Raw genomic sequence first — 14479 nt, 5'->3', positions numbered from 1 at the left:
TTCTCCTACTTTAAAGGTGCGTAGCTCCCAACTTTGATTAAAGCACAACAGCAGCAAAGTGTTAGGAATGATCAACGTGTGTTGGATTTTAATTTGTTGTCCTAACCTTTGAAAAACACTTATGCCCTCAGCAAGAACGTCCCTTTTAAAATCGTCCGCGCGTCAAATGGCGATGCCTGGGTGGAAGCTCACGGAAAGCTGTATTCCCCGAGCCAGATCGGTGCCTTCATATTGATGAAGATGAAGGAGACAGCAGGTTTGTACAGGAGAGTGTTTAAACTGGAGTTGTACCTACTGAAGATATGATACTGGTACTTTGCTTTATTGTTGGCCATGAACGACAGTAGGTTTTAATGGCTTTAATAACGGGCAGGTGTAATTGTGGGATTATACGATGTGGGGCTGTAACCACTGGCCTGTGCACACATGATGTGGTGAAATAAGGCCTGCTCTTCTGTATTGAGCAGGGGGTTGGATTAGATGGCCTGTATGGCCCCTTCCAACTCTATGATTATATGTTGGCTTTTGTAATTTGTAATTCCTAAATGCTGCTGTAAATGTCAGCTTGGTGCTAAGGGTATTGAAGCCTGTGAAATCTACACAGCAGTAGTGGGCTGAATACTACGTTTCCTTGGACTGCTCAGTTGATCTAACCTTTTCAGTCTTGTTCTGTCCTCCTTTTTACAGCCATAACGTTCCCACATTACGAACATATTATCCAATGATTATTCAGAATGGCTGTCACTTGCAAATGCTTCAGAATTAAATGGTTTTCAGTTTACTGCTTTTAATACACCTGTGGGGAAACCTTGTCATGGGCTTCAAGTTTTAAAAAATTGTAATTGCTTTTACTGGCATGGTTAATAAAATGGCATCGAAGTATGCAAGAACACAAATGGGAAAACAGATTGTAGCATGTGCTAAACAAGATGCGGGCTTATCTCGAGCGCTAGGTAAGCCAGCGTAGTAAATTAGCCAGTTTTGCTGCTTTGGGATGAAGCTCTTTGGTGATCTTGGGCCAGTCAGAATCTGTCCTCTTGGCAAGGTGGTTTTGAGGTGACCAATGATACACCCTGCTGCTTGCCAGCTTCAACTCCTAGAGGAAAAGGTGATAAATTTGTCGAACTCTACTGACAGTATCTGCTCAGTCTGAAGTCTCGTTTAAACTTTAAATGGCAAGATCCCATCCAAATTATAATCTCTGCCTTGTAGATGACTTGACATTAGCATTGTGTTTAAAATAGATGTATTCTGTTTTTGTTTCCCCTAGAAAACTATCTGGGGCATCCAGCAAAAAACGCCGTCATCACAGTCCCTGCATATTTCAATGATTCTCAGAGACAGGTAGGGTTGCAGCATTCTGGGTTTCCCTTGGCTTGTGACTTTTTCCAGTGTAACATAATCTTTAGCCAGAAGTGCATTTGGAATAATTTTCCACCCGTGTCCTTCCCTGGGAGTGTTACACAAGGGTGACACACACACACGTTGCTTCGTCTGCATGGCTTGCAAGAATTACTCCCAAAGCAATTGACTGAGGGGGAGATGTTGCTCTGTGTCTCTAGAGATGGTTATTAACACACTGATTTCTTCCTCCAAGGCCACTAAAGACGCTGGGCAGATTGCCGGGTTGAATGTTTTGAGAGTGATAAATGAGCCCACTGCTGCAGCACTAGCCTATGGTTTAGACAAGGCCGAAGACAAAATGTAAGTACTCAGCCAAAAAACAACAACTAGTCTAATTTCAAAAATTTGTGCCCTATTTTCTCAAAACTTCCCCTCCCTCCCAGGTCATCCTAGTTTTTCCAGATAGATGTGGGGTTTTTTTTTCCTTTTCCCCCCAACTTAGAGGCAAGCAATGGAATTGAAAGACTTTCAGGCACGTTCCCATGTGAACCATCTGCTTAAGTGAGCAAAAGACAGCCTGGCCGATAGCAGAGATGTAGTGTGGGGACTGCATCTACCGGTATGGCCTCTTCCATGCACCTGTTAAGGTACAGGAGCCCTAGCGCTAAAAGAAATTGGCCATCCCTAATGAACTGGCCATTTCCTTTACCTGCCTTTATAAAAAGCTGCTTCCAGTTTCAACCAGTTCCTTATCAAAATAAAATCAACTGAGCATTAACAGTAATTGTGGGGGACATGCTTTGAAATCTTTGAAGCTTCATTGCTCTTGGAAAGGAAGTGGAGAAATTGGAAAATGACAAGCAAGTTATAACCTGATTTTTGACAGTGACAGCCTCTAATATGCCATTTCCCTGTGTGATCTGGGTTCAGGAAATACCGATGTCCTCTTGTTTCTTTGTTTTCTGATCCCCTCTAGCATTGCAGTCTACGACTTGGGTGGTGGCACGTTTGATATTTCTATCTTGGAAATTCAGAAGGGAGTCTTTGAGGTCAAATCCACCAATGGCGACACTTTCTTGGGTGGCGAAGATTTCGATCAGGCCTTGTTGCAGTATATTGTCAAAGAGTTCAAGAGAGAGGTGAGGAGTTGTTTGTCTCGTGTACACAAGGACATAAGAAAGGCCATGCTGGATCAGGCCAAGGCCCATCAAGTCCAGCAGTCTGTTCACACAGAGGCCAACCAGGTGCCTCTAGGAAGTCCCCAAATAAGACGACTGCAGCAGCACCATCCTGCCTGTGTTCCACAGCTCCTAATATTAATAGGCATGCTCCTCTGATCCTGGAGAGAATAGGTATGAATCATGACTAGTAGCCATCTTGACTAGTAGCCATGGATAGCCCTCTCTTCCATGAACATGTCCACATGTAGTCTGGTGTGTTCAGAGGCCTCCAGGGAGCATTTTCCAAAAAGCATTCTAAGTTGGGACAGGAAAAGATAAGACTCCTGTGCCAGTTTGTCATACCGGCGTTTTTGACTTTGTTGGTTAAATAGCAGGACTCCTGTGCTGAGTGATTTCTGGTAGTAATGGAACGTTCCTTCTGCTCCTCTACGTCTGGCCTTCCAGTAACTGTTCCACGAAGTTTATCTCCATCTAGTTCATGTAGCAAAAAAGGCAGCATCAGTAGGATAAACACAGCATTGTCCATCTTCAGTGCAATTAATTTTTAGAGGGTTGGTTCACATTGAAACTGGCTATTTCTTCATGGGAAGTGTGACTGTTCAGTATGAGCATGCAGGTGAAATCGGTTCAACCGTCCGACACAAGTGATGCTGGAAGGTACTTGAAATCCAGCTGATCTTTTGCAATGGCATTGTGCAATAGGAAAATGCTTGCTTTTCTTGATCCTTGCACAATAGTTCTGGCCCCATGTCAGGAACTGCGTATGATCAGTAACCGGAAACTGAGGTGGGTCTATAATGGTCCCTTGGCACTAAGAGGTAGGGCAGGATGGAACTACACTTTGGGCTTCAAAACTGGAAAGAGGCACACATCTATTTCTTTAAATCGTCTGTTCTTAAATAGTGTGCCTCAGTTAATATATTGCAGACCAAAAAAACCTGGCCTGACAGGCAGTACTCTTGGAAATTACATCAACCATGTGGTCAAGCTGTTGGAATTTTAGGAGCGTTGTTAAAAGTGAGGCTAAAATTGGAAGTACTGTTTAATACTTTGAGAGCGACAGGAAAGGTTTTGATCCTGCAAAGCCACCTGATGAATGTTCAATGGGTTGTGGAGTTTGCACGTTTAAAGTGTTTTTAGCCACAAATACGGAAGGCTTTGAGAGTGGATTTTTGACGTTCTTTCAGACGGGCGTTGACTTGACCAAAGATAACATGGCTCTCCAGAGAGTGAGAGAAGCATCAGAAAAGGCAAAATGTGAACTCTCTTCTTCAGTCCAGGTGAGGCTTTGAATTACGTCGCAACTTACGTGGTAAGGCGCTTATCAATTTTTATGTTCCAATTTCAGTGTCGGAAAAGCAAACTTATAACCAGCGATCCTCTTGATTTGGCAAGGGTCACCGATGATTAAGTTCTCTGTGGTAGTTAAATCTGCTGTTTGTTGTCACACGATTAGTTTGCCACTTACAGTGACTGCCACGAGTGCTTTTCTGATTTCTGAAGAAATAACAATCCAGATGTGGATCTCTGGATAACCTATGCCGGAGGAACAGGCTTGATTCTCCGCAGCTGGGGTCACTGGCCTCAAGGTGTAGGTTTATGCCTCTTCTCCCAAGTAGTAACCGAGAACACCCATTTGCCTGTTCATAACCTCCGTTGCCATCTTTTCCTGCAAAGTAGCAAAACTTGTCCTTGGTCCTGATACTGGGTGACCGGGCTTGCGTTACAAGACTCCTGTAGATATTATATATACAGGGCAGTGAAGAAGTTCCAAGGTAGCAATCAAAAACAGGAGAGCTGGGCACAGGGCTGGACCCTGGGACTGCTACCTGTGCCTTTGCCCCCCCCCCCCCCCCCCAGCCCTGGCTTGTGGCTGTGCAGGTCCGTGGCAGAAGCCGTTCCTGTAGCCTTCTCCCTTGCCACCAGTGCCAGCACCTCAGGGGCTCACGTTGGCTGGTTGGTGGACAGAGACCTGGGCTTGTATACTGATCAAACTGATCTGATGTGCCTCTGTTCGGTGTGCATGTTTGGGGGGAGGGAATCCTGCCCCTGTTCTTAAGTCCTGAGGGAAAAGCCAGGCGCTGTTCTCATCGTTTGATGTTTGATGTTCGGAGGTCCATTCTTGCCTCGTTTCGGAGTTTGACTCTTTGTATTCTAACCCTTTGTACGTGTAACTGTTTGGTATTTCAGACAGACATTAACTTGCCTTACCTCACGATGGATGCTTCCGGGCCGAAGCACTTGAACATGAAGCTGACCCGCTCTCAGTTTGAGGGGATTGTGGCTGATCTGATTAAGAGGACGATCGCCCCTTGCCAGAAAGCTATGCAGGATGCCGAAGTCAGCAAGAGCGACATTGGGGAAGTCATCTTGGTCGGCGGCATGACCAGAATGCCCAAGGTATTGGCAGGTTCCCTGTAACTGGAATGTTCCCTCATCTTGGGACCAGTCGTCCATGCTTTTGGGGCCTATTGCTGAGATCTTTAAATACAGCCTGTTGTGGAATGTGTTAATTGGGCACAGAAGGGAGGGGGTGGGTCTCGAGCACGTTACTGTGAAGGTGATGATGCAGCCTGATTCTTCTGTGGTCTCCGCAGCTCATTTGTCCTAACTAAATCTGAAAAAGATCTAGCTTGTCTTTGGTCTTCATGCTCTCAGTACTTTGGAAGACACCCAAGAATCATGTACGTCAGGGGTGTCGAACTCAATTGTTATGAGGACTGGATATGACCTAAACGTCACTTAGTCTGGCTGGGCCATGCCCCTCCAACCCAGATCAAGAGTAAGGGTGGCTGGCTCGCGGACCAGATATGAGTTCTCAAGGGATCTGATCCAGCCTGCGGGCCATATGTTTGACACCCCTGTTCTGTGTCATTGCAAAAGTCTGTAGGTTGTCCCTTTGTCTGATGCTGTGAGGGTCTTGAGACTGAGGGGGACTGTACCTCTGTACCACCCATGCAGAATTCCATACCTCATAGGAGGGGGCTGTTTTGCATATTTTTACAATCGTGTACACGAAACTCCTTATTGATGCTGGAGAATAAAATGTGGGTTGTGTCCAGTCGCTGTGGTTGGAGAAGGCTGGTAGTTACCTGCCTAACCGTGGTACGAATTGCAGCTGCGACATTAATGCAAGTGCGTGTTCCGTATGTCCCTTCAGGTGCAGCAGATTGTGCAGGAAATGTTCGGCCGTGCCCCTAGTAAAGCTGTGAACCCGGACGAAGCCGTTGCCATCGGGGCTGCCATCCAAGGAGGGGTGCTTGCTGGTGATGTGACAGATGTGCTGTTGCTGGACGTGACGCCTCTTTCCCTGGGAATTGAGACCCTGGGAGGAGTCTTCACCAAGCTTATCAACAGGAACACCACTATTCCCACCAAAAAGAGCCAGGTGAGAGGAAATCCTTGATGTTCTTTCTATTCTTTCTCCCTGGTATGCCATCTCTTGGGGGGAGGGGCGCTATGGCCATATGACTTCTTCCCCCACTTAATAGCTGTGCATGCAGGTTTCAGAACCAAGGCACTCCTTCACTGATGATGGGAAAGATCTCCCTCTGAGACCCTGGAGAGCTGCTGCCAGGCTGAGCAGACAGAACCGCCCTTGGTGGAGCCATGGTCCAGCTTGGTATAAGGCAGCTTCGGGTGTTCTTCCCAAAAGCTAAACAGAGCAGAGGGTGATAGATGAGCAGAGGCTGTGGCTCAGTGGTAGAGCATCTGCTTGGCATGCAGAAGGTCCCAGGTTCAGTCCCTGGCATCTCCAGTTAAAGGGACTAGGCAGGTAGGTGATGTGAAAGACCCCTGCCTGAGACCCTGGAGAGCCACTGCCGGTCTGAGTAGGCAATGCTGACTTTGCTGGACCAAAGATCTGATTCAGTATAAGGTAGCTTCATGTGTTCATGTGCATGATGGTGTTTGTATACATAAGATTATCTGTTCCCTTTTGGGTTGCCTGCCTTGTCCTTGTTCCTGTTTGCTTGCATACCGCTTCGCATAACTGTTCACATTAACTGTGTGTTCATTTGTACAGGTATTTTCTACGGCTGCTGATGGGCAGACTCAAGTTGAAATTAAAGTCCACCAGGGTGAGAGAGAGATGGCCGGGGACAACAAGCTGTTGGGGCAGTTTACGCTGGTACGTTTGTTTTCTGCCTATTTGTTGATGTACGGTAATACTGAATGCGGAGTCATCTGTTCACTTTGAGAGGCATTTCTGGACAGAGACATGACTGTTAACATTTCCTTTTTAAAAAAAAGGCTGGTCCTTTAAGTTGGAGGAGGGCAACGTTGGCGGGTTGGGGTGGGGGAATTGCTGGTAGTGTTACCTGTACCAAAGATTGCAGACATTTCAAACTGCGCTGGCAGGTGTATGTTGTTCTGTTCCTTAAATAGTAGTATTACTGTAAGAGTTGTCAAGAGGTATAGGAGTCCCTGAAGTAGAATGATCTTGAGAGGTAGAGGTTGTGAAGAACCATCCCTTCGAAGGAAAGCCTCTTGGCTAAAATTACTCCTCAAAAGCTTTTCCTTAATTCCTTGCTGGTGCACTCTTGTCTCTGTTTGTGACAAAGCGGTCCTGTGCCCGCCAAGCAGCTGCCTTCCCACTTTGCCTCTGTAGACACTATTGACCTTGATGGATCGATGGTGTAGTTCTGTATAAGGCAGCTTCATGTTTGTTCATGTGTGTGTTCAATAGTGGAGGTGGAGGGGGGAGTTGAGGGTCGGCCATGGGGAATTGGTGGAAATTGTTCCCACGGAAACTAAATGGGATCCATCCCATAGTCTTGCACAGATATTGAGTAATAATGTAAAACTGCTTCTGTGTGGGGATGATTCCATGAATTAGTCATTGAATCAGCCCTTGAGCTCCATAATATTTCACAACCCCAGGATTTCCAATAAGTGGTCCTCTTCTGTGAACAATCAGCAAAGTACTTTGTGATTCCAGATTGGGATTCCCCCAGCTCCACGAGGGGTTCCTCAAATCGAGGTGACCTTTGACATTGATGCGAATGGGATCGTTCACGTTTCTGCAAAAGATAAAGGCACAGGGCGCGAACAGCAAAGTGAGTGCATGGATCATTGTTTCCTTGAATTAAGGGGAGGGGCGTTGGGATGACGTGCTGCAAGTACCTGGATAAGGTATGGTACTGCAGTTTGTGGCCTTTGGGGATACTATGGAGGTTCTGAAACATGCAATCTAACAAGCAGAAATATGACTAAAAGAAAAGTGACACTAGGAAATGACTTCTGCCTGGATAAAAATTTAGCTGTCATTTAGATTGCATTTCCAGTTGTAATTCTGGGTGATCCTTGTGAAAGCATTTCATAAGATGTCCTGAGCTTTTGGTTTTGACCAGAACCCAGCCAAATGTGGTCATGCTGTGATGTTCACTATCAACACATCATTCTGAAAAGTTGTGTGGAAGATTTCTGACTGAGCACCCCATGGCTGGGGAGGTGGTCTCTTCTGCTTTGACTGGTTAAGGGATATAAACACTTGCTTTCATAAATAATTGCAAAATGTCAGAAGCAGCAAAAAAATGCCAAATTATTTAAGAGTAGCTCTCTAAAAAAATATTGAGGAAAAATATTGCCGGGAATGGCGAACCTTCAGCGTAAAGGATTATCTATGCCAATTAAATCATAGGCTCTTTCACAAGTAAACTTAATCTATACCGCTAAATGGTTTTGCTAGATGTCTCTCTAAAATATGCATTTTCACATTTTGCGCAGTTGTGATCCAGTCTTCCGGTGGCCTTAGCAAAGATGATATTGAAAATATGGTGAAAAACGCTGAGAAGTATGCCGAAGAAGACAGGCGAAGAAAGGTAACTTTACACTGAGAGTTTCTAGTTCACCTGTGTAAAATCTTCATTCCCAGTATGCCTCATGTGTTCAGAATTTTTGCGTCGACATCTAGGGTATCAAGCTGAAGTCGTCTACAGAGAGAGCGCCATGCATAAATTTTGTGCAAACATCCATAAATTGAAAAAAATTCTCCAACTGGAACTTTCAAAGAAGTAATGACTGCGTTTAGTCATTTCTCTGTCCTTGTATCTGCATTTCTATTGAAGAACCAGGATGCACATTTTTGCTTTTCAGCTCTTAAATTGTAGTAGGTAAAATTCCAAATGTTTCAGACCCTTTACACTGTCATCACTGAAATTCTAGCATCTACAAAATATAAAAATGCTGGCAAAAGCGGTCTCCCCCCCCCTTTTGTCATGCCTTGAGAAAATACCTGATCTTGAATTTCTGAGATTCTCTAGAACTAATTTAACAGAGACCGAATGGCTGGAGTGCTGAGCTGATTCCTTGACAGCTAGGATTTCTATTTTGCTACAGTTCTCATTGGGTACTTTATCATTGATTTGAAGAAATGAGGTGAAGGGGTGTGATCTTCGGTCCCATCATTCCTTCATCTGCCAGAAGGTCTAGCTCAGTGGTGCTCTGTGAAACATCTCCTAATGCTCCATGAAGAGATAAGAAAGAAAAATATTACTGTCATTCGGTTAACTGTATAGGTGCTAGGTGAAAATTAGTGCTCCATGACGAATTTCTCTCCTGAAAAGTGCTCCATGACTCCAAAGGTTTGGGAACCGCTGGTCTATTGTACTAAAAGTAACATGATAAGGTGCGTAAATAGTACATTTACTGCAATCAGAAAGGGTCCCCCCCCCCGAAAGACTTTATAATGTACCTCTTGGTTTAGCACAGACCAGTGTGAAATGGTATGTACCAGCCTCTCAAGAACCCATGTACTGCACATGTGTGTGTGCACACCCTCGTCAGCTCTGTGATTTTGTGTTGTATGTAGGAAATGCAGACTAGAGATGGGGCATCTCTAAGCATACCAAATTTGTACTGTGAGAGTGTCCTGAAGCTGGGTACTTCCTGTTTCTGTCCTAGTCAAGAAAGGCAACTGGGTACTTCCTGTTTCTGTCCTGGGTGGGCTTGTAATCTCTGTTGACACATGCGGGGAGCTGTGGGCACAAACAGGTACTGCGTGTTCTCTTACATCCAGTTGTTGCTTTACTTAGGAACGTGTTGAAGCTGTAAACATGGCAGAAGGAATAATCCATGATACAGAATCCAAGATGGAAGAATTCAAAGATCAGCTCCCTGCTGATGAGGTGCGTATTCTGTGGTGCCCTGTTGTAAAGATTATTGCATCCCTGCGTTGTAACTTAACGTATGTGTATATGGACTTGACATCACTGCCTGGGCATGTGTACTCATTTGCATAACCTTTTGAGTTTTTTTTAAAGAACATGTAAAAATTTTCTAAATTACATAACCATTCACATTGGTTTGTTCTGACATTCCCCAAAATGCTAAGCATCTTGTAGGGATGAGGGACTTGTTAAAAATAACTTGTCAACCCTAGAAAGCCTTTAGTAAAGAAAAGAAATTCCCATTTCCCCCAAGAAACTGACAAGGAAAATTAACTTGAGAGGTTTGTGGACCTCTGTGTGCAGAAGCAGGCCTGGGGAAGGGTGTGGAGGGACCTCATTCTGGAATGTTCTGTTAAGGAAACAGCCACCCCTTGCTAACCATTGCGGGATATGTTGGTTGATCTATGCCTTGGGCAAGAAGCCAAAAAACGGTCACGGACGTGTGTGTCTCCGCAATTGCTTTTACAGTGCAACAAGCTGCGAGAAGAAATCGCGAAAATGCGTGAGCTGCTGGCTCGTAAAGATAGCGAAACGGGTGAGAACATCCGGCAGGCAGCGTCCACCCTGCAGCAAGCATCTCTGAAGCTTTTTGAAATGGCCTACAAAAAGGTAGGGAGGTGGCAAAGCCCCATGGGCTCGGGTGGGCAAGGAAGCACGTGTATGTGTGTGTCTAATTTCAAGAGGAAAAGGCCAACCCAATAAAGCAAATGAATTGATTAAATCCATTGGGTGAACATGGGAGCAGGACAGATGGAGGGAGCTTCTCATTTTCCTGGATGTATTTAAAAAGGGTGACTGCTAATCTTTAAGGGTGATGGATGCAATTGAAAAGCTCCAAGTCCCCAATTTCAGATTGCCAGGTACTTGATTTCATCAGTATATGAAACAAGTTTAAATTTTTGTCTAGTTGTCTTTGTTTTCCTGTGCTCAATACCATGGCTTTTTGAAAATAACACTCATGTTGTGTTCTGGGGAGCTGGAGGGGGGAGGACTCTTGATTTCTGTGTCGTACCACCCAGTAGAGGTTTTGCTTCTTGGGGTTTCTTGACCTCCCTTGATGTCAGGTTGGATTTGGGGCAGCAAATTCAGTTGTCCTGGTCCCTCTCTTGGCAAATGGCTGGGTGACAGTGATGCTAACGCGTTCATGAAATGAACAAGCGCAGTTCTGACAAAGACATGATAGATGATGGGCCTGCTAGGCATAGAGGAAGTCGATTTGCCCGTTAAAGTGGGATGGTTTCATTCTCCTTACCCAGTGCATTCAGTCTCTGCGTACCGGTGGCATTGGCTTGTGACTGGATGCCAAGGTAGACACACTGGTCAAATAGTACCTCCTAAAATAAAATATTGCAACCTTAATAGATTATAAAGATATAATCTTTTTAAATTTCAACAAAAGTAGGTTATGGCTCACCATAAAATATACATCAATATTTCAACACAACTAATGTGCAGACATAAATTGTGGATATAACATACAATATCCACTTATATAACAGTGTATGAAATAGCCTTACAGGTACATATTCAACAGGTGATTCGATTCAGTGTCAATTCAGATTGTTGATTCAGCAGGTAGTGTTCACCAGGTAGCGTTCCAACAAGTCGTATGAACAGGTCTCCTATGACAGACATCCTTTAGTTAACAGTAGATTTACCTTATCAGTTTTCAATTAAGGTTGATATCATTGTGGCTCTTTCTGGCATTGCCTTCTGAGGTAGCCTTTATGAAGCAGTATTTCTCACTCTCTCTTCCTTCTTGGCACGCTCCTGCCAAGGTGGCAGTGGCGTGCCTTCTCTCAACAGAAACAAAAGGGTGGGGGGAGGAGAAAACCCAACCTAAAAACAAAGCTGGTACCCAAAGGTTGGGTGGGAAAGAACTCATATATAGAAATATATTTATTTTAAGGTGCTAATTTCACTATTTAAAAAACATTTAAAATTTTCATTAAAAGAAAGCACAAATGGCAACTAATTCAGGTTGATGGACTAAACTGCTGATTGCACTCTGTGCTTAGGGAATCGGGATCTCTGCACCGTCACTGTTCAGGGTAGACAGGCAAGGCTTCTCAGTAAGTCTTGGCATCAGGGCCGATTAGCAGAGATCTCAGGTGGGCTTGATAGCTAAAGCATTGTTTCTGTTGGCCCGCACTGCTCACGTTCCTCGCTCCGCAGAGGAAAGCCGTTACTGTCAGACTCAGGCGTCTGTCCCTAGCATCCCATAAGCACACACGCCCAGGCAGGTGATCCTAAGCAATGCTACTTTATTAGGAGCAAAAAGACAGATTGAAGAAGCTGACTGCCTTACACGCAGGTAAGGCTGTTAATGATTCTATGCAGGCAGGTTACAGTTTAAAAGCATTCTAGGCTGAGAAAGTAAAACAAAGTGAATCCATTTCGAGATAAGCGCTTCCCAGGAAGGGAAGCCATAACATTGGCACATCTGTGGTAAACAGGATAAGCGGAACTGTACACAGGGATTGCAGGCATGGGAACCCAAAACCTTGTCATGTAGCCAGAACCTGGCCTACTTATGTCAAGAGCCTTCACTTCAGCATCAGAGCAAAGGCCTGACAGTTACCCTTTGTGCCTGCTGCCACATACAAGGAGATTAACAGGGGAGAACTGGATGTGTCTGTGGTTTGCAGACGCCACAGTCCAAGTACATGGCTGCCATTTTGAAAGTACATGGCTGCCATTTTGAAAGAGGCGCTTGGCTTTCCCATGTTGCTGGTTGTTCTTATTATTTCTGCCTCTGAAGAGGGAAGCGTTGCCTGCTGGGCACCAGAACTAGTTTCCTGGTTGCCACTGATGGCTTGACAACGTTATTTGTGGAGACTTGGCTATCAAGGTGTCTTCCTTTGTTGTTATACACAGCCCTTGTTATTTTAGCTGCCATTTTGTTGCTGGCCTGTAGGCCCTTTAGCTGTTGCTTCTTGGTACCCTCCATCACAACCCCCTCTGTGCCTCTATTTGCTTTTTTTTATGCAGCTGTGCAAACCAGTGATGTAAGCAGCCCCCTCATTCATATTGTTCAGGGTCCCGGGATTCTCTATTTCACAGATGTGACACTCTTGTGTGGTGGTCGTAGTTAGGCCTCTTTGAACAGTCTTCATAAAGGTATCAGAGGCTCATCATTAAAATATGAAATGGAGCAAGATTTTCAGAATAGAGCAGGTCTCCCTAGCCTTTTTGAGCCTGTGGGCTCAGCAACAAAATGGCTGCCTCAGGAAGCGAAGCCAGCACAAAATTATCGCCACAGTGTAGATGTTATTTGGTTTTTAATTTCATTTAATTTCTATCCTGCCCTTTCCTGGCACTACCGGGTTCAGCACAACTAACAATATAAAAATTTACAATTTATCACTATATTAATACATAAGTATATAAATATCAATATAAACCTTACAATTTAAAACCAACCAATTTAAAATGGTGCCCAAATAATATAATTCCATAATGGTGACTTCTTTCTATATGTGTCTGTGTGTGCTGTCAAGTCACAGCCGACTTATGGCGACCCCATATGGGGTTTTCAAGGCAAGTGAGAAGGGGAGGTGGTTTGCCATTGCCTTCCTCTGCATAGCAACCCTGGTATTCCTTGGAGGTCTCCCTTCCAAGTACTGACCCTGCTTAGCTTCTGAGATCTGATGAGATCGAGCTATACCATTCTGCCTTCCGTCCTCCCCCCTCCTATATACAGCTTGGTTAATCTAATCTAAGGGAGGGGGTCAGTCCCAGGGAGAGCAAAAAGCGTGGCGACCCCACAGCACGAAACGGAATCACAGCCCACGCAGTATAGTATCCTTGTGCTGTGGTGGCAGCTGCCGCCAAAGTAACACTTTAAAAAAATCTGCACAGCCAGTCAGAAGCCTTGCTGGGCAGAAGCCCTACCTGGCTCCACCCATTTCCTAGAAACACTTGGCGGGTGCCAGAAAAGGTGTTGGTGGGTGCCATGGTGCCCATGGGTACCACATTGGGGACCCCTGGAATACAGGAATAAAAGCTTCCCTGATTGAAAACCACTTCCTTATATAAGAAGGAATTTCTTGGAGCTTCTGCCCTTAGCTAACAAACTCTGTGCTTGTGTGTGTGTGTGCTTCCCCCCCCCCCCCCAGATGGCATCAGAGCGAGAAAGTTCCGGAAGCTCCGGGGATCAGAAAGAAGAAAAGCAATAAATTGAGTCTAGCATAGACTGGAGCAGGAAGAGAGGCGAATGTTTCGAAGCTTGGGAGCCAGAGGACCTTCCTGAGCAGCTGTGGGCAGATTTATGTCTTTACTGTGTTTTTGCAGTATCCTATAATAATTTCATAAATGTATGCATTAGTGATGTGTCTATTAGTGAAATCATCACCTGATTTAAAAGAGAAAAGTGATGCAACGCAGCCCCTCCCAAGGGCAACCAACCTTTTCCAAGCGCATCCAGGGGATTCAACAAGCTCTTTATTCATTAAGGAATAAAGCTGTGATTTCAGAAGGCTTGAGTAACCACGTCATAATTTCGGGGGTGGGGTGGGGGTAGGGCTTTGGACTCCTGGTTTTTTTCACGTTCCACCCTGAACGATGGATCCTCTGCGTTTGGGAACAGATCTCTGTTTTCAGCGGGAAGGTATTGGCAGTGGGGCCTGGGTTCAGCAGTGGTAGATGGATGTATGCAATGCTCAGGTCTGCAGCTAGCTTAGGATCCTTGTATCTGAGCAGAGGGTGGATTGCTTTCAAGTAGCTGAGGTTTGTAAACCAGGCCACGCTGAAGCACCACTTAACCGCTTATCGAAGTTTTCTGCT

At 45.0% G+C, this 14479-nt stretch overlaps 1 protein-coding gene and 1 non-coding gene across 2 annotated transcripts in view; both read left to right on the top strand.

Annotated features, from left to right (window-relative positions):
• HSPA9 (heat shock protein family A (Hsp70) member 9) overlaps window positions 1–13872 on the top strand; it is a 140114-nt gene extending 126242 nt beyond the window's left edge. The window contains exons 6-18 of the mRNA XM_056856279.1: window positions 132–256; window positions 1271–1344; window positions 1598–1704; window positions 2321–2483; window positions 3713–3805; window positions 4716–4925; window positions 5686–5913; window positions 6550–6654; window positions 7465–7582; window positions 8253–8347; window positions 9560–9652; window positions 10163–10303; window positions 13813–13872. Of these exons, the coding sequence (XP_056712257.1) occupies window positions 132–256; window positions 1271–1344; window positions 1598–1704; window positions 2321–2483; window positions 3713–3805; window positions 4716–4925; window positions 5686–5913; window positions 6550–6654; window positions 7465–7582; window positions 8253–8347; window positions 9560–9652; window positions 10163–10303; window positions 13813–13872 (1612 nt within the window). The remainder of the gene's footprint in view (window positions 1–131; window positions 257–1270; window positions 1345–1597; window positions 1705–2320; window positions 2484–3712; window positions 3806–4715; window positions 4926–5685; window positions 5914–6549; window positions 6655–7464; window positions 7583–8252; window positions 8348–9559; window positions 9653–10162; window positions 10304–13812) is intronic.
• LOC130484045 (small nucleolar RNA SNORD63) lies at window positions 7896–7962 on the top strand. The gene has a single exon (XR_008933685.1). It is a non-coding gene; the product is annotated as a small nucleolar RNA SNORD63 (small nucleolar RNA).
• Window positions 13873–14479: the final 607 nt, after the last annotated feature.

This window comes from Euleptes europaea, chromosome 10, assembly GCF_029931775.1.
Source record: "Euleptes europaea isolate rEulEur1 chromosome 10, rEulEur1.hap1, whole genome shotgun sequence".
In the NCBI taxonomy this organism is placed as follows: domain Eukaryota; kingdom Metazoa; phylum Chordata; class Lepidosauria; order Squamata; family Sphaerodactylidae; genus Euleptes; species Euleptes europaea.
Note: the sequence above shows the minus strand (reverse complement) of the source record. Positions and strands in the feature narration are given on the sequence as shown.